Raw genomic sequence first — 19,709 nt, forward strand, 5'->3', positions numbered from 1 at the left:
TATGACAAACTACCTCTAAAATTTAGATTACTAGAACAACAAAAAGTTTGTTCAACACATCTGTGATGGATTAACAAATAGCACTCAGTTCTAGGTAGACACTCAGGGACCCAATATTAAAACTGCCAGTGTCCTTGTCCTGGATAACATGACAGAAAAAAAGAACTCTTAATTCTTCATACAAAATGTCCCTTCCTCTTAATGGCTCCAGGTACGACAATTGTCACACATTTTCCTCTAAGGAAACATTTTTGGAGCATTTTAATGGATTATTCATAACAAGCAATACAAAATAAATTATTTTGGACCTGCTTTTGGGGCAGGCTTGGGTGGTGGTTGGAAAATTAGAAATAATGATGATGAGAAGGTGTAATGGTGGTGGGATTGCTTGTTGGAATGTTGAATATAATAAATTATTGTGAACTTTCTAAAAATAAAATAAAGTTGGGGGAAATAAAATAAAATGAAAAGAACAACAACAAATAAAGACAAAAAAGTCCCTTCTATTCACCACTGAGTCAGAATCAAGTATATGACCTCATCCAATCCAAAGGAGCATCTAAAGGAGCAATCCCATCACACACTTGGAAGGTAGAAAGCTGAAACTACATAGTGAATAGCATTAATAATATTTAGTAGGTGTTAAAAAAGAAAAGGAGGCCAAGAAGAGAGTTCGAAGAACTGAACACACAAGCCCTAGATTCCAACTGCGTCACTGCATGGTTCTCTAAGCACTGCCTTGTGTGATCCCCACCCATGCCCCACCTCTTTTCCCACCTTTGAACAACCACATTGGGAATAGCCCCCAATCACTGCTGGGAAAGTCCCCCCTACACATGTGCATTTGCACAAAGACACACAGACATGCAGACACACACACACAAAAAAACCAGACAAATCCTATAAATAAATAATAAGAAAAGATGTGCATTCTTGAAAAATATTTAAAGAACAATGAAGATAATAAAAACCACCAAAAAACCACAACCAGGCCAGTGACATTCTCTTGTCCTTTCTTCAAGTTGTTTCTCCCACCACATGGCTTTGCATCTTTTGAATTTGTGCCTCCATACAAAGTAATATTTCCCTATCAATGGGCATTAAGATTGCAAATTTTGGGCCCTTGCATGTGGCTGACCCTGGTTTGATCCCTTGTATCCCATATGGTCACCTGAACATGCCAAAGTGATTTCTGAGACAGACCCAGGAATAATCCTTGAGTACTACTGGGCGTGGCTCAAAAACAAAACAAAAGATTGCAAATATTTTCACTGGTACGATAAACATAAATCCAAAATATCTTGCTTTTCAAGTCTTTTTTCTACACTACCGATCTCATTGCAAGGTGGGAATTACTAGGTAGAAAAATAGAAATTTTTTTTAGGGATTTTCAGTATGTTCTGCTACAATGACTTTCCATATATATATATATGTATATGCATATATATGTGAGAAAAAGAGAGAGGGAGAGGGAAAAGGAGAGGGAGAGAGAGAAAGAGAGAGAAAGAGAGAAAGAGAGAGAGAGGGAGAAAGACAGAGAGATGCACCATTCCTAGTGGGGCTTATGTGCTGGGTATCAAAGCTAGGCTGGGTGTGTGCAAAGCAAGTGCCTTCCCCAGGCCCTATCTCTTAGGGCCTTCATATGTATTTTTTATTCATAGTATAGAACTATCATTGCTCACTTTAGGCATTTTTCTCCAGAAAAATTATTTTCCTGGAGACCAAAGAAAAAGCTCAATTGGCTGGCGTTACTGTATCTGCATGCAGAAAGCCTAAGGTCATTGTCCATACCACTTGGTCCTCTAAACATCAAGCCAGGAATAGTCTCTAGGCCTGTCAAGGTGACCAAAACTTATTTTTTTTTATATCTTATTAAAAAAATGTATGGAGCAGGGGTGCAAGATGATGATGCAGAGAACACTGGGACATGGTGGAAAAATGACACTCTGCGGGAGGGTGTTGGAATGGTCTTTTTTTTTTTTCTGCATAAAACTGCTTTCTGCTGATGGTTCAGTTCTCAGGGGTCACTCCTGGTGGTTCTGGGGAACCCTGAAATGCCAGGAATCAAACATGAAACTGTAGAGATAAATTCTAGTTCTTTGAGTTTTCTCCCTAGTTCCACATTCAACAATCTCTAGAATTCCTTGGTGGGCCAGAGAGATAGCTCAACAGACTAACACTCAACAGACTAACACTATAGCTCAACACTGTAAATCATGGTACCTAAAATAAAAATGAAACAAAAAACATGTATATCTCACATTTTTATTAAGATATAGGGAAACATGGAGTAATAGACTTTCGTATATATTTAGAGAAATGTTGACCAACATGATTTTACTTAAGCTGTGAGAGGGAAAAAAGTAGAATGAAATAAAAGTCTTTCAACCCAGGCTATAAGAGATCAAATATATTTTGGAGGGAAGCAGTTCTAGAATAAGCTGCTGGAATTATATTTGACCACACTTGGAGTCATGTTTTCCCAAGGAAATTTGGTAATTTAGGGGAGGAAAAAGTTTTACTGAATATTCTTTTTTTTATTTTCTATTACTGTGGGTTTTTTTTTTTTTGGACCACATGAGGCAGAGCTCAGGGACACTGCTTTCTGCTGACGGTTCAGTTCTCAGGGGTCACTCCTGGTGGTTCTGGGGAACCCTGAAATGCCAGGAATCAAACATGAAACTGTAGAGATAAATTCTAGTTCTTTGAGTTTTCTCCCTAGTTCCACATTCAACAATCTCTAGAATTCCTTGGTGGGCCAGAGAGATAGCTCAACAGACTAAGTGCGCGCTTTGTATGCAGAAGGTCGGGGTTCAATCTCTGGCATCATGGGGTCCTCGAGTGCCAGAAACGACCCTCTTACCTTCCAAGCACAGAGCTGGAGAAGCCTGTAAACGTTGCTGGGTGTGGTTGCCCCATTCTCCGCTCCCAGCCATGCCAGAAAAGAAAGTTCCGTATTGGGTGTTAAACTAACTTCCTTGTTGGAAGTGAAACCAAAGCGGATTAACAGGAGAAAAACACACACATTTGTTTAATATTTAAGTTTTATGGGACCCAGAAGCCTTAATAAAGAAAGACCTGAAGAAATGGTTGAACCGCAATGTTTGTATGCTGGGTTTGATTACACGAGATTCATGTAAATAAAGTAGGGGTCACTTCGCAAGGTCTGTTTCTCCAGAGACCTCCTTGTGGATAGTCATACAGGCACTGGAGTTTCATGATCTGCTGATGGGGAGAAGTCCTACCCAGCCCGCAGGCCCTATTATGTGACTTCACCTTGAAATGGTCAGTATGGCACAGTGACACTCTTGGAGTCGCATGTCCTGAACCCCATCAGCAAAAACAAGTTAAAATCGTTGGCATGGTAGAAAGCTGACATATGGAGGAATGAGGGTAAATCACTGAAACAAGTCACAAACAGAGCCAGACCTTTGGACTAGGTCCAATTGCAGTTGCTTCATAAGCAGTTTGAAAAAAGCAGAGACTCTTTGTCTTCGAACTTCAGGACTTAGAAGTGTGAACTTTTTGTCACAGGATAGAATTAGAGTCACTTCCTCCCTCCCTCCCTCCCTCTCCTTCCTTCCTTCCTTCCTTCTTTCTTTCTTTCTTTCTTTCTTTCTTTCTTTCTTTTTTTCTTGGTGCTCAGGGCTCACTCCTGGCTCTGTGCTCAGGAGTCATTCCTGGTGAGGCTGAGGGGACCACAATCAGTTGTTAGGGTCTGTGATTAAAACACAAGACCCATGAGGAGTTCAAAGATTTTATTAAAGAGAGTTGTTAGACTGACCTGCTAGGCCCACAGAAAATACAGAATGGATACAGCAAAGATTTTTGCTGTGCAAAAAAAGGATGGTGCAAATGGTAACATGATTATTTAAATAGACAGGGGTTAGGACCAGGGCCCTACCGTGCCTGGTCCAGGTCTGAGAGACACAGCAATTACCTGACAACGCTGGAGATGGCCCAACTCCCTTCCTGTGCAATCAAGACATGGGATCTCAAAGCACAGTAGGCATGTCCTCCTTGGGACAGACTACTGGGCTGGGAGGTGGTGGATCAGGTCTAATCTAGGGAGGTTATGTGGGAACGGGCTCTGGATGACCTGTTTAAGCTTGGCCAGGAGGAAGGTGCTATTTATGCTCCATAGCATCTTTGGAGCCCATTTTAAGGCACCCTAAGTTGCAATTCTTTGACCCTAAACAAATTCACTTTGCCTTAAAAAAATTACGCACACACACACACACACACACACACACACACACACACACACCACACCCAGCAGAGTCAAACAGGCCCTTTACAGCCTTTTTCACTGGCTGCCGAAAAGTTGAATAGTCCCTTGAAGTCAGGTTCCATGGCACCGCTGGGTAGACCTGCATTTCTGGCCCTAATCCTAGATCACCAATCATTCCCGTGAGAAGATTCCTTCCAATGTGGATGCTGATGCTCTTGCTGATTTCATTTGACACTCTTCCCACCACTGGTTTGAAGCAGGCGTCATTCTACTTTCTGCATGGAATCCCCGTAGATCCGCAGCCTCTTGCTTGCCCTGTTAGGTTTCTAATTTTTTCTTTTTATTTTATTACCTTAAAATAATAATAATAATAATAATAATAATAATAATAATTTTATTTTTATTAGTGAAACACCATGAGGTACAGTTGTAGACTTACAAATTTCTGGGCAGCCTCCTGCCCACGGGGCCCAGACTTCCGAGCGCAGCGCTGTTAGTGAGGTGGAGATTCCGCAGTCTGAAGTTCAAAGTCTAAGAGAAACCTAACAGGGTCAACCTTGTCTTTGCCCTGTTAGGTTTCTCTTGGACTTTGAACTTCAGGCTGCGGAATCCCCCACCTCACTTACAGCGCTGCGCTCAGAAGTCTGGGCCCCGTGGGCAGGAGGCTGCCCAGCATCCTTTAGGGGATTACACCTAGACACACCTGGCACAGCCTCAGCAACCTACAATCTACCCAGAGGATCAGAATCGTTCCCCACCCCCCCCGCCCCCACGCCCTTCGCCAGCGCGCTTTCAAGTCTCCACTGAGATCTTGTGTCCACTCTGCAGAGCGCCTGGCAGGCGGCCGGCCGCGGGTCTCCGAAGGTCCGAGACCCCACCTAGGAGGCGCTAGGCCAGGTCCCAGCAAAAGCAGGTGGGGGAGGAGGAACCCAGCGAGCTGGAGCCCTAAACCGAAAGCAAAACTCCTTTGCCCCGCGCCCGGCGCTCCCTGACGCCCGCGTCCACCTCGCCGCCGAGGTCGCATCTCGGCTCTACCATGGTAGATTGCTTTAATTTGCGGTGGTCCAGGTCTGGCTCGCTCTGGTCCCGTGGCCACGATCCCTCGCAGGTAGCTGGAGCAGGTTGGGCATGGGCGGGGGAGGCAAAGGCGCAGGGAGCGCCCAGGACCCACCGCGTCGGGGTGATGCGAGCGCGGCTGCACCGGCCTGAGCGCGCGTTCCGACACCCTCCTCTCTCCTTGAGTGGTTGGGCGCGCGCGCGTGTGTGTGTGTGTGTGTGTGTGTGTGTGTGTGTCGGGGGGGAGGGGGGTCATTGCTTGGAAGGCTGGTTTAGTTAGGGGCTTCGGTACCCCTCTCAGAGGGGTGTGTGTGTGTGTGTGTGTGTGTGTGTGTGTGTGTGTGTGTGTGTCGGGGGGAGGGGCGTCATCGCTTGGAAGGCTGGTTTAGTTAGGGGCTTCGGTACCCCTCTCAGAGGGAACCAGAGTCGAGAGATCGCGCTAAAAACGCAGGCTACAGTTTCTAGTTTGGAAAGGGTCAGTAAGAGGATTCGAGGCGAGGCCACCGACTTGCCATCTGCGCAAATGGGGCTTCCTCTCCCCTGGGGCCTTTGTTTTTTCTCCAGACACAAAGGGGCCCTGTGTTTTCACCATCTGTGCTGGCTGGGACAACCAGCAAATTCCAGGTGCCTTGTTCTCGCTGGCCATCTAAGCACTACAAGTGGTGGCGAGGCCTTTGCCCGTGGATGCAAACTCCCGGGGCTGCAGGGCTGCAGGAGCGTTTGTGAGGTTGCAGAGGGCAGCTCCGTCGTGTACCCGGGGCGGGACCTCAACGATTTTAAACTGATCTTTAACGATTATTAATGAGGCGACGAAGTGAAAGACTGTTTCTCATTAGTGCCTTACCAAAACAAAACATTTAAATATATATAAACATTTAAATATATATATAAAATAAAAGAGACTAAGTCATCACTGTCTTTAACTGACCTCAATATAATGTTTTCCATACAGTGTTCAGTTACAGTGAAGAAAAAACGAGCAGATTCATTGAATTAATTCCTTCTATGATCTATGAGGCATTACAAAGCTGCTATGATTTTCTTACATGACTTAAAGAGAAGTTTTAAATTTGCTGCCTCCAGTTTGCAAGGCAGATGTTTTGTCATTGAACCATGGGAAAATGTGTGTGTGTGTGTGTGTGTGTGTGTGTGTGTGTGTATGTGTGTGTGGAGAAAGAGAGAGAGAGAGAGAGAGAGAGAGAGAGAGAGAGAGAGAGAGAGAGAACAGAGAAGGGCGTTCTCTTGCATTTTTGTTTCAGGTTTTAGGGTTATAACCAGTGATGCTCAGAGCTTACTCCTTGCCTTGTGCTCAGGGATCACTCTTGAAAATCCTTGGGAGACCATATTGACTGTCAGGAATCGAACCCAGGTCCCATGTGCAAGGCAGACACCTTAACTGCTTTACTCACTCTCTGGTCCGTTTTCTTGGATTTTTAATTAAATTAGGTCTTTAATATATGACCTCAGTTGTCTTTGCTTTCTTCAGAGATAGTTTTTCTTCCTAATCTAGGATTACTTGGCGGTGGGGGAGGGGTATAATTTTTTGTTTTATTTTATTATTTAAAAAATATTTTTTAGGTGTTGTGGTTAATGACTGATACGTTTCACGTATATAGCACAGTCCAGGACCACAGCCTCAACCAGCGTCCACTCCACTCTTACTGTTGTCCTAGTATCCACACTCGCAATCCCATTTCTGTTCTAGTTTCCCCTACCCTTCCTTGGGGTAAGTAAGCTTCCTTCTGAAAACTAGTTTTTTCAGTTTCTGTTGCCTTTAGGCATTTGTTATAAGACTACTTTATTTCTTCTTGTTCCACAATATGAAAGAGATCCATGTGTTTCTGTCTCTTTCTGACTCGGTTCATTCAGCATGATACTCTTCAAATACATCCACGTAGTAGCAAATTGCATGCTTTCATCTTTTTTATAGCTATGTAATATTCCGTTATGCGTATGTACCAAAGTTCTTTATCCAGTCATCTGTTCTGGAATATTTGGATTGTTTTCAGATTTTTGCTATTGTGAATAGTGCTGCAATGCATATAGGAATGAAAGTATCTTTTCTAAATAAAATATTTGGGCGTTTGGGATAGATGCCAAGAAGTTTTGCTAGGTTTTATGGTAGTTTAATTCGGAGTGTTTTGAGAAGAGTCCATATTTTTTTCCAAAACGGCTGGACAGTGAATGAGGGTTCCTTTTCTCCCTCATCCATACCAGCACTGTTTGTTTTTTTTCTTTGTGATGTTTGTGATAGTTTCACTGCTTGAGATGATATTTCATTGTTGGGCTGGAGTGATAGCACAGAGGTAGAGCATTTGCCTTATGCGCAGCCGGCCCGCCCAAAATGGGTTCGATTCCTCCACCTCTCTCAGAGAGCCCGGCAAGCTACTGAGAGTATCTCGCCCGTGCGGCAGAGCCTGGCAAACTACCAGTGATGTATTACAAGTCTCAAAATGGAGACGTTACTGGGTCTGCTCGAGCAATCGGTGAGCAATGGGAGGACAGTTGTTTTCATTTGCCTTTTCCTGATGATAGGTGATGCAGAGCATTTTTCCTATGAGTTTTGCTTTTTGGCCATGTGTCTTGTCTTTTTGTAGGTAGTTTCTATTCATGTCTTACTCCTATTTGTTAATGCGGTTGGTTGGATTTCCCCTCCCCACCCCCCTCATTTTTTGCAAAATTCTACTAGTGCTTTATATATCTTGTATTTTAATTCTTTATCAGATAAGTGGTGGGAATATATTTTTTCCCAGTCTCATGGGTATCTTTCTTATTCTGGTGCTCATTTTGTCTTTCAGTGCAGAAGCTTCTTAGTTTAATAGAGTGCCATTTGTTTATCTTTACTTCTGTTAGCTTGGATAATGGTATTGAATCATTGAAGATGCATCTAGTTTCAATGTCATGAAGTATTCTACCTATGTTTCTCTCAGTATAACTTATAGATGCAGCAGGTCTAATGTAAAGATCTATAATACATTTTGATGTGACTTTTGTGTGTGGTGTTAGAAAGGAGTCTGAGAACTTTTTATTTTTAATTAATTAATTTATTTTTGGTGTGGAACTGACCAATTTTCCTAAAAACCATTCTTTTTAGATTCTAATTACCGTCTCAGATTGGGTGATGTATTTATTACACAACTGAAGTTGATATATACAATTTGAGAAAATCCTGCTAGTTATATAATAAATCTTAACCCCTTTTGCCAAACAATAGTGTTTTTTAATTTTTATAAATTTTATTTTCATAAAGTAGTTCACAATACTTCATTACAGATAATATTCAAACATCCACCTGACCAGCGAACATCTTCCCACAACAATAAGAGGGGAGTGTGTGAAGGTTGTTGTATTTCATTCTGGGGCCACTTAAGCCCGTATATAAGAGAATACAAGCAAGTATGTTAAAAAGAAGAAGAAGAAGAAGAAGAAGAAGAAGAAGAAGAAGAAGAAGAAGAAGAAGAAGAAGAAGAAGAAGAAGAAGAAGAAGAAGAAGAGGAAGAGGAAGAGGAAGAGGAGGAAGAGGAAGAGGAAGGAAGAAGAAGGAGGAGGAGGAGGAGGAGGAGGAAGAGGAAGAGGAAGAAGAAGAAGAAGAAGAAGAAGAAGAAGAAGAAGAAGAAGAAGAAGAAGAAGAAGAAGAAGGAAGAAGAAGAAGAAGAAGAAGAAGAAGAAGAAGAAGAAGAAGAAGAAGAAGAAGAAGAAGAAGAAGAAGAAGAAGAAGAAGTTGTTTTGGGGGCTATTCCCAGTATTTAGGGTATATTTCTGACTCCATGTTCGGAGTGATAGCACAGCGGTAGGGCGTTTGCCTTGCACGCAGCCAACATGGCCGACCCGAGTTCGATTCCTCCGCCCCTCTCAGAGAGCCCGGCAAGCTACCGAGAGTATTCGATATGCCAGACACAGTAACAACAAAGTCTCCAATGGAGACGTTACTGGGCCCGCTCGAGCAAATCGACGATCAACGGGAGGGCCTTTACCTTTACCTATGTTCAGGAGTGACCCCTGTCGGTGCCCTAGAGGACCACATACAGTGCTGGGGATTAAACTGCAGTCAGCCATGTACTATAATCTGCCAGTTATTTTTACAGGTACTAAAGAAATACTAAAAGAATGCATGTCCTCTTGCCAGGCATCACTAATTTTATAGTCTTTTTATTTGACCACACAGAGTGCTGTTTAGGACTTACTGTGGCTCTGCACTCAGGGATCTCTGCTGATGGTGCTAAGGGGACCATTTGCAGTGCTAAGGATTGAACCCAGGTTCAATCACAAGCAAGGCAAATAACCTATCCACTATACTATCACTCCAGCCCCAGTTTTATTCATTTTCTACAAACTTCTGCTCTGAAAAAAAATCTGAGGGTTTTACTTAAGTAATCTCTTACTTCCTTTACAAGCTTGAATGCTTTAATATTGTTTTAAATATTTTGCACCTTCATAGCAGTTTTAAGTCAAGGAATGTGATGATCTATTCTCCTCATTTTCCTGGACTGCTTTGTTTCTTTGGACAACTTTGTAGTTCCTCACAAGTTCCAGTAATGTTTGTATTATTTCCTTGAAGATTGTCATTGGGTTTTTGATAGAGATTCCATTGAATTTATATAACACCTTGGATGAGATATTTATCTAACAATGTTAATTCGATACCTGAGCACAAGGTATTTTCCCATATCTTTTAAAATTATTTTTATAATTTATCTAGTAGCACTGTAGCACTGTCCTCCCGTTCATTGATTTTCCTCAAGCAGGCACCAGTAACGTCTCACAAGAAATTGTGAGACTTGTTATTACTGTTTTTGGCATATCAAATATGTTATGGGTAGCTTGCCAGGCTTTTCCTTGCGGGCGAGATATTCTCAGTAGCTTGCTGGGGTCTCCAAGTGGAGCGGAGGAATTGAACCCGGGTCAGCCGTGTGCAAGGCAAATGCCCTATCCGCTGTGCTATCACTCCAGCCCAATTTATTTAGTACAATTTAAATTTTAATAGTAATTTCTCTCTAGGGGGTAAGGGGTAATTATTCTTCCTTCTGTCTTTGCCTCAAGTCCTGCTCTCATTCTTACATTGGTAGGGTTAAAATTGGCATCTGCAAGCACATTTAAGTCTTTGATATTTGAAACACTTAACCTATGAGTGTAAAAGTTAAACGCAGGGGCCAGGATATAGTACAGCCTTCTAGCATGTGTCCTACCTGGGTTTGATCCCTGGCGCCCCATGGTCTCCCGAACACTCTGGTGGCCTGGGTGATTCCCTGCACTGCCATGCCAGACCCTCTCATTGAGCTGCAGGTCTGCACAGTTATTGAGAATGGCTCAGAGTCTATTCCTGGCTTATAATATTCCAGACTTGGCCAGGCTGGGCACAGAGAACCATGGCAGTACATTTCCTGGGCAGGAATAAGCCCTGAGCTTAAAAAAAAATTCTATGCCAGGTGTGTCTCAAACAAACAAACAAACAAACAAACAAACAAACAATCTAACAAACAGAAACAGCCTGGCTCATTGGTCTTTTACACTGCCTTTGATTAAGTGGAATCTTATCTCTTCATTTCTCCCTTTACCCTTTCCTTTGTTTTAGATATTGTCATTGTTATGATGTCCAGGAATCTTATATATTGAGCCCGCTATTTCTTTTACAGGCGCCAGTTTTGGATATTGAGAAAGTCAGAGCTTCTGAAAGAACACTTGTAGTTGCTGATCTTCCATTTCACGATTCCAATGATAAGGCGCTGACCACTTTAGTGAAGAGTTACTTCCAAGACCTTGTACATGAAAGTAGAGCTGTTGAAGCTGTGATATATCCAACAAGTACCAAAGGAGTTGCGTATGTAATATTCAGAGAAAAAAAAGGTATTTTCAAATCATATTTCTGCAATTTTAGCAATATTTATTTAAAGAAGTTGAAAATAGGATTTCATTAAAATGATTCATGTGGTTGATAGTTTTTTTTTTATTTATTTATTGAATCACTGTGGGAAAGGTTACAAAGCTTTCAGGTTTATGTCTCAGTCATGCAAATATCAAACACATTTCCCTTTACCAATACTTATTTTTTACCATGAAGAACCCCAATAAAACCCCACCCCCCCCACCCCTCCCCGTCCCTGTGAGGCAGATGAATTCTAGTTAACACTCTATCTGCTTTGATTAGATTCATTGTTTCAATAAAAGATTCACCACTATTATTTAGAGTTTACCCCCCCCCCCCCCAAATCAGACATGCTGAAAAAGCATTGTGAAGTGATTTGCTTTCTACAGCTGGGTTCAAGAATTAAATGTTGGTTTTGGATTTCTGCTATTTTACCTATTGACCCTGGAAGTATTTCTACTGAAAGTCAGATAGTTAAGAAATTGGTTTCTGTGTTCTGGAGTCGTGGCCGTGCTGGAGAGCCGCTCGCGGGGGGCAACTGGTGGCCTCGGTAGGGCGTGAAGGGCGAAGCGAAACGCCCCCCCCTTCCCATGAGGTTTTAGTCGCCCCCACACTCCCGGCTCATACCTGCTGTCCACAAGGCTCCCATGTGGCCGCCATCTTTCTTTCCAGAGAGGAGAGGGCGAATGGGGCAACACCCTTTCCCCTCCGGCAGACTTGTTGGGCTGGATCAACGCATAGTCCGTTCACTTTTCTGCTCCAAGCTGCTGGGTTCTGCATTAAGTCCTTGTGCTTCTGGGGCCATGGCCGTGCTGGAGAGCCGCTCGTGGGGGGCAACTGGTGACCTCGGTAGGGCGTGAAGGACGGACCGGAACGCCCCCCTTCCCATGAGGTTTTAGTCGCCCCCACACCCCCGGCTCATACCTGCTGTCCACAAGGCTCCCATGTGGCCGCCATCTTTCTTTCCAGAGAGGAGAGGGCGAATGGGGCAACACCCTTTCCCCTCCGGCAGACTTGATGGCCTGGATCAATGCATAGTCCGTTCACTTTTCTGCTCCAAGCTGCTGGGTTCTGCATTAAGTCCTTGTGCTTCTGGGGCCGTGGCTGTGCTGGAGAGCCGCTCGTGGGGGGCAACTGGTGACCTCGGTAGGGCGTGAAGGACGGACCAGAACGCCCCCCTTCCCATGAGGTTTTAGTCGCCCCCACACCCCCGGCTCATACCTGCTGTCCACAAGGCTCCCATGTGGCCGCCATCTTTCTTTCCAGAGGGAGGAGGGCGGAAGGGAGCAACACCCTTTCCCCTCTGGGCAGAAATGATTGCCTGGATTAACGCATAGTCCTTTCACTTTTCTGCTCCAAGCTGCTGGGTTCTGCATTAAGCCCTTGTGCTTCTGGGGCTGTGGCCGTGCTGGAGAGCCGCTCGTGGGGGGCAACTGGTGGTTGATAGTTTAAAGCAGCTTAAAATCATTCTATGCTGAGTATAAAGATGGCACAGTAAAGTACTAGAAAAATATACGTGAAAATGGCTTGTGATAAAGCTGACTGACCAATTTTGTAATTATTTAGATAATTGACTAGAAATAAGTTTTTGTCTTGTGTTTTTGAGCTACTTCTGCATGTCCTCAGGTCTTGTTTCTGTTTTGAACTCAGGTATCATTCCTGGTAGAACTCTTAACAATATTTTTTATGTATAAGTATTTCTCTTCCTTTGCTGTGTTTATTCTTAGACTCCAGATTCTTTCTGATGCAGCCATGAATAACATTGTTTTCCAGATGGTTCTCTTCTGGTTTGTGGCTTGCATTAAAATGACACGATTTGTAGCAGGTAGGGCTGTCTTATGGTCCAAGAGTCCACCAGGAGTAATCCCTGAGCCCAGGAGTATCTCTGAACACAGCCAGGTGTGGCTCCCAAACAAAACGAAACAAAAGGAATTTTGCTTATTAATTTCGTAGCTTGACTTTTTACTGTACTGGTTTATCGTTCCTAAGATTTTTTTTCAGTGGAATCTTTAGGATTTTTCTAGGTACAGTATCATATCATCATGAAATAGGAATAGCTTTACTTCTTTTCCAATTTAGATCCCTTTTATTTCCTTTTCTTACCAATTGCTCTGTCTAGGACTTATAATACTATGTTGAATAATAAGGGTGAGTGTGGGGATCCTTCTTTCTGGCTGTTATTAAAAGAAATGCTTTCAGTTTTCTGCCATGATGATGTTAGTTCTATTCATCAAATATGCCTTTGTTGCTTGGGTTTCAGTTATACAATGATCGAGTACCCATCCCTCCACCAGTGCCCATTCTCCACCACCAATGATCTCAGTATCCCTCGCACCTCCCTTCCCCATCCCACCCTGCCTCGGTGGCAGGACATTCCCTTTTGTTTGGTAATGTATTGTTGAGTTGTTTACTGTGATTGCTGAAAAACACCTCTCCCTTTCACCTCCAAATTGAGAAATTTTGCATCTGAGATATTGGAGATATTGGAGATATTGACCTGTAGGTTTTTGTTCCTAACCCTGTCTGTGTTTTTCCCCCTGATTACCCCGAAAAAAGTTATATATGTATACATAAATTTATATTTTAAAAACATACATATATATCTATACATATGTCTGTTTAAAAGTACAATTAGGGTTATATTTATAAAAGTAAAATTAGAGTTATATTTACATATAAAGTTAGTTTTATTTTTGTTGAAGTAGCATTTGCTGAATTTAGAGGAAAGTGTAGAAAAAAAATCCGGGGCAACCCAAGTAATCTAGTTCAGTCTTAGAGTTGAACATGGTTATTAGTTTGAATTAAGGTAATTATTAGTAGATCATGCCACAAACACTTCTAATGATGATGTTTTCACTTAGTTGCTGAGAATATCAGACAAGGGAAACACTATCTAACAAAGAAAAAGGGAGAAGCTCACTTCACTGTCTGGCATTTTAGTGAAAAGGTAAGGTGTCATGCTGAAGGCGCTGATACTTCTGGATTCTGTTTGTTCGCCAAATGTTCCTTATATAGGAGATAATAAGTATTCTTTCCCCTGGACACCTGTGCAAGAAAATGAAACTTTAATCCATTTCAGCCATTAAATCCCAAATACTGTCTGGTCCATTTTTATTGTTTTTTGGACCACACTCCTGAAGCTCCCCAGGTGTTATTCCTGGCTCTGCACTCAGAAATTATTCCTGGCAGTGCTTGGGGGACCATATAGGGTGCCATGGATCTAACCTGGGTTGGTCTTGTGCAAGGCAAATGCCCTACTAGCACTCGGGACCCAATTGTGTAGTTTGTTTTCATGTTTGTGCTCCTCTTGGTCTCTTCTCTTCTCTTCTCTTCTCTTCTCTTCTCTTCTCTTCTCTTCTCTTCTCTTCTCTTCTCTTCTCTTCTCTTCTCTTCTCTTCTCTTCTCTTCTCCTCTCCTCTCCTCTCCTCTCCTCTCCTCTCCTCTCCTCTCCTCTCCTCTCCTCTCCTCTCCTCTCCTCTCCTCTCCTCTCCTCTCCTCTCCTCTCCTCTCTCTCCTCTCCTCTCCTCTCCTCTCCTCTCCTCTGCTATCTTCCCTCCCATCCCTACTCCCTGGCAATACTCAGGGCTTTCTCTTGGCCCTGTGCTCAGGCATCATCTGTCGAGGTGCCCAGGGGACCATATGGGATACCAGAGATCAAACCTGGGCTGGCCTCTTGCAAGCAAACACCCTACTCACTATCCTATCTCTCTGGCCCCTGGTAGGTTTTCTCTCAGAAAGCATTGTGTCTCTTCGAAAGCCTTAATAACCTGTATGTGTGTTATGTGATGAGGGACATTCGTAAAGAGAACACTATGGCCCTGTTGGTATTGAGGGATCCCTGGGAAGGACTATTATTATGCAAAAGGAAAGTGTGTGGTGGGCATTTCGGGCCTAGTGTGGGACTGCTGCTGTGGAGGAGAGTGGCAGAGGAATGCCTATCCTTTGTTCCCCTGGACACTGCTGTTTTAACTCCTCTTTTTTTAATTCCAGGTCTTTAGTTGTGTGAGAGCCACCCTGGACCTTTCTGTCTTTGGGAGCCATGACAGGCTGGAAAGTCTGGTGAGGGGCCTGCAACAGAAGATTCCAACTTTATGCTTCAGTAGTCTGCAGAGAAGTGGAAAGGTCGCCGTTCAAGGATCATTCCTGGCTTTCAAGATGCTCCATCAGTCTTTGCTATCAGAAGCAAAGTCTTTTGTAGAACAAAACAGGAAGCTGTTCAGTGAGAGGAAAAAATATCACCAACAGAGCACTCAAAGGCATGTACTGAGAAGCAGTGGCTCTGCAAACTCACTCCCCCCCTCAGTGCCTGAGCCTACCACGCGAGGAGAAACACTTGTTCTCCACACTGATATTTTCCTTTACCTGAAACACAGGTGCCGAATTTATGACGATACGTTAAAAAAATCTCGTGTTCTCTGTCAGGAGAGAGTTGATGGCGAAATTACCACAATTTATATAAAAAGCAGGGGATCTGGTACTCGGCCAAACAATGAAAAATATGTGAAAGAGCTCATTGAGCAGTTTTCACATAATCTTCTTGTTAACCTTAGAAAAGAGACATTTGTTTTGGCAGGAAAGGAAAATAGTGAGAGAAAAAATATTCGGTTGGCGTGTGAACAACTATTTTCTAAGTACCCTCAGATTCTGGTTAATGTTTACAAAACACACATTGACATTATTGGGCCTTCTCCTGACACTTATTTATTTAAGAGACATGTTGCAGAATTAATAGGGCACAGGGTTAGATAATAAAATCTCTGCAGAATTAGTGATCATAGTGGCTGCTTCTGCTTACTGAACAGTGGACATTGCCTGCACAGTGCTGTCTTTACATATCTTATAATTTAATCTCTATTTTGTTTTCTATATTTTGTTTTGGCTTGGGGGGTCACACCTGGCAGTCTCAAGGGATACTACTGGATCCGCACTCAGAAATCACTCCTGATGGGCTCGGGGACCGTATGGGGGAGCTAGGGATCAAACCTGAGTCGGCTCACTGCTAGGCAAGTGCCCGATCAGTCATACTCCAGTCCTTCATATAATTCTTCTGTTAAAGTCTTTGCTCTTTCTTGTTAGACAGGAAGAACGCTGAATTAGAGAAAAATAACTGGCTGTATTTACCCAGCTGGCAGGGAATGTGACAATGGCTAAACCCAAACTCTGACTGGAAAGATAATTTTGAGGGTAGAAAACTTTGATGGTGGGAGGAACCCTCATTAAACTAAGAAAATCTCACCTCTGGAATCCCACATTCCTAGAAAAAGAAATAGCCTTAATTCTAGCATATTACAAGTTCAGAACATTCTCATTAAGTCATTGGCAGTTTCTCTAACATTTGTGAAATTGGTATTGTTCGGGTTCGAGATTGATAATCTTCCCTCTCCGAACCACACAGAGTCCAGCCAGTAATGCAAAACATAAGCAGAGTTTATTCAAGCCAGCTAGCTGGGGTCAAGCTCTTAGGCACGCAGGCCAAAGCAAGACCCTGTGCAAGGAAGAAGCTGCAATTTTTATAGTCAGTCTGTGCGTCATAGTCCACACTTACAGCTTCAAAGTGAGATATAAGTGAAAGTACAAGATTTGGCCTAGTTTCAAAGCGCACAATGAGCTGTTAGGGACAGGTCCTCTTATCCTGATAATTTCCCTGCCATTCTGGCCATTGTTCCTTCCCTCCTCCCCTGCTCCCATCCGGGTGGTTTCTGGGAACCAGGGCTGGGCTATCAGCCGGGGGTGGGGGTGGGGGGGTGGGGGGGTGGGGGGGAGAGGAATGAATTCTAAGAACCAAGGCCTAATTATCAGCCTGGGGGGAAGACGCAGGATTCTGAGAACCAAGACTGAGTTTTCAGCCCAGATGTCCTTTTTTTTTGCAGATGGCCAGGGAGGGGGAAGGTAGCAAAATCCTGAGAAAGCCAAAATGTAGGGGTATGGAGCAGGGGCTATAAAAATGGAGTCTGTCTTCTCCCACTCTGTACCCAACAGTATATATCTCAAATAGAATTTGGATGTTGGCAAAACTTAGGTTAAAAAGTATTCTTGGGGGTTATGGTGCTAAAAGCAGGTCAACCTGTACCTTCGGGACAAGTGTATCAGCATCCTAATGATACCTTCAGGCTTCCTGATACCCCCAAATTGCCGCTGTGCTGCTGTGCCTATGGTCAGACCCCAACAACTTGCAACCAAGTTTACCAAGAAATTAAATGGTCAAAAGTTAGGTATGTGGGAGCCACACCCACAAATCACCTCTGGCTCAGTTATACTGTAGTACAGTATCACTGTCCTCCATTGTTCATTGATTTGCCCTAGGAGGCCCAGTAATGTCTCCATTGTGAGACTTGTTGTTACTGTGTTTGGCATATGAATACGTTATGGATAGCTTGCCAGGCTGTGCCATGCAGGTGAGATACTCTTGGTAGCTTGCCAGGCCCTCCGAGAGGGGCGGATGAATCGAGCCTGGCACAGCAGGACCCATGCTCATTTATTGGCCTATTTCAGAGACCCATAGATAAATCTTGAAACAGATCCAAAGCCACAGTTAATCTCGGACCTGCATATGGCTGAAGAGAATGGGGTAAATCAGAGAGGGGCGGGTTGACCTGATGGCCCGCCCAAGCAGAGCCCCAGCAGCCACTTGCTTCCACAATCCAAAATCGTTGCCATACCCCTTGTCTGACTCCACTGTCTCAAGACGGACCTCACCAAGATATAATCCGCTGAAAATTCTGGTATGCGGGTTTTGTGACTGAAATCCCCAGGGTATCTCAAAGTTGGGATGGGCTACCTCCCCCCACTTCCCAATACACATAGAAGCACTGGCAGTCACCCCCACAAACCAATTCCAGCGCCAACATGTAAGCTCTACTGCCAGCCTTGCTCCAGGGATCCCTAAATAAAACCCAAAAGAGATCAAAAGCCACAGAAAAACTTGGACTTGTGCATGGCTGAACAAACAGGGATAAACTAGAGGTGGGCAGGTTGACCTGTGTATGCCCAAGCAGAGCTCCCAGCAGCCACTTGCTTCCACAATCCAAAATCGCCACCATACCCCCAGCCTGACGCTACCGACTCAGGATGGTCCTCACCAAGATATAATCTGCTGAAAATTTTGTAATGTGGATCTTAGTGCAACAACAGTCCTGACCCAGAGACACATTAGCAAGTCCTGGAAGACACCACAGCGCCAGAGATCTCTGGGCCCCAGACCGAGCCAATTTCACCGGGGCACCCCAGATGGAACAGGTATGCTCTCTCCTACTCCAGATGGAATCCCAGTGACCAAGAGTTTCGACAAGTAAGTTCCAGGTATGCGGGTTCCAGAACTAAATCTCCAGCCCGCATGGCTGCAGAAGACCTGGGCTGTCCCTTGCCGGCTCCCTGCCTGCCATGCCCACAATTTGTCTCCCGACTCCATCCTAGGGCACCAACAGCCCTGGCCCAGAGACTCCCAGTTGAATCCCAAAATGGATTGGTGCCATACAGAGATGTCTCTGGAACCCAACCATTTACAATCTAGAAATTTACATTTACGATCATGGCTGTGTGAGCTCTCATGATATTCAAAATGAGCAATGGAAAATAAATTATTTGGTGTCTGCTCCTGGCAGGTAGGCTTGAAGAGAGAGTATTGACGAAATTGTCCATCATAGAGGCAGGCTGTGAACTAGGATGTGGGTGGTAGAAAATGTGCACTGGTGGAGGGATGGGTGCTCCATCATTGTATGGCTGAATCTCAAGCATGAAAGCTTTATAACTCTGTCTCACAGTGAAACAATTTAAAAAAAAGTAATGTGGATTTCATGCCCAATTCAATCAGCTTAATCAATGGCTGAATTAAAAAAAAGTATGCCTGGTGCAGGTAATTGTTACAAAATACCATTGGGACAAACCTACTTAGACATAGTGAATGGTGCTTAGTTATCTAACTAAGCATGTGGATCAAATGTTGAATCTCTTGTTAGAATTATAAAGAATTATGAAGGCGATATACAACTTTTTTGTCTCTATTTCTTCATTCCTTTTTTTTTAGTAATTGTATCATTAAAGTAATGAGATTTGAGGAGGAAGGCCATGAATGAGATACAATAACAACATTTTTTTCATCAGATAAATAAAAAACTAAAGTGTAAAAGGGCAACATTTTTGATGTGTAAGAGTTGGAAGAAACAATATTCTCTTGGTGAAGTGTAGATGGTCATGGGTTAGCTGTCAAAAGTTCATTAAAAGTATCAATCCAAGTAGACAGTTTACCTGCTTCTTTCTCTCTGCATGGTGTCAGTTAGAGTGCAGATTTTCTTCTCTACTTAGAAATTGCCAAACATTTTTGGGTTTTATCTCCATACCTTTCTTTGCATTATGTTTTCTTTTCCAGGATAAATGCTCATTTTCAAAATTGCTCATACCCATTATAGCAGTAGTCCCATACCTGGTCTTCCCCATGTCCACGTTCTATCCTGTGACCTACTACCAAATGAATATGTCTGAAATGATTAGTGGTATTTGAGAGGCTTAAATTGGCTGGCTGGTGTTAATTATCCTTTCCTGAAATTTTACTGCACATTTAAT

At 43.4% G+C, this 19,709-nt stretch overlaps 1 protein-coding gene across 1 annotated transcript; it reads left to right on the plus strand.

Moving 5' to 3' along the window:
- The first annotated feature begins 5,254 nt into the window (after nt 1-5,254).
- On the plus strand, nt 5,255-15,899 carry RBM43 (RNA binding motif protein 43). Its single transcript, XM_056117700.1, has 4 exons — nt 5,255-5,339; nt 10,921-11,131; nt 14,012-14,097; nt 15,141-15,899. The coding sequence occupies exons 1-4, from the start codon at nt 5,268-5,270 to the stop codon at nt 15,897-15,899; spliced, it is 1,128 nt and encodes a 375-aa protein (XP_055973675.1). The 5' UTR covers nt 5,255-5,267.
- The last annotated feature ends 3,810 nt before the right edge of the window (nt 15,900-19,709 follow it).

The sequence above is a fragment of the Sorex fumeus genome, unplaced genomic scaffold, assembly GCF_029834395.1.
Source record: "Sorex fumeus unplaced genomic scaffold, SorFum_2.1 ptg000035l, whole genome shotgun sequence".
In the NCBI taxonomy this organism is placed as follows: domain Eukaryota; kingdom Metazoa; phylum Chordata; class Mammalia; order Eulipotyphla; family Soricidae; genus Sorex; species Sorex fumeus.

What these genes read in the sequence shown, in the direction of transcription:
- RBM43 (XM_056117700.1), top strand. Translation starts at nt 5,268, where the DNA reads ATGGTAGATTGCTTTAATTTGCGGTGGTCCAGGTCTGGCTCGCTCTGG. An exon ending in GTGGCCACGATCCCTCGCAG is followed by an intron (nt 5,340 to 10,920) that starts GTAGCTGGAGCA and finishes TTTCTTTTACAG; the next exon opens with GCGCCAGTTTTGGATATTGA. An exon ending in TCTGGCATTTTAGTGAAAAG is followed by an intron (nt 14,098 to 15,140) that starts GTAAGGTGTCAT and finishes TTTTAATTCCAG; the next exon opens with GTCTTTAGTTGTGTGAGAGC.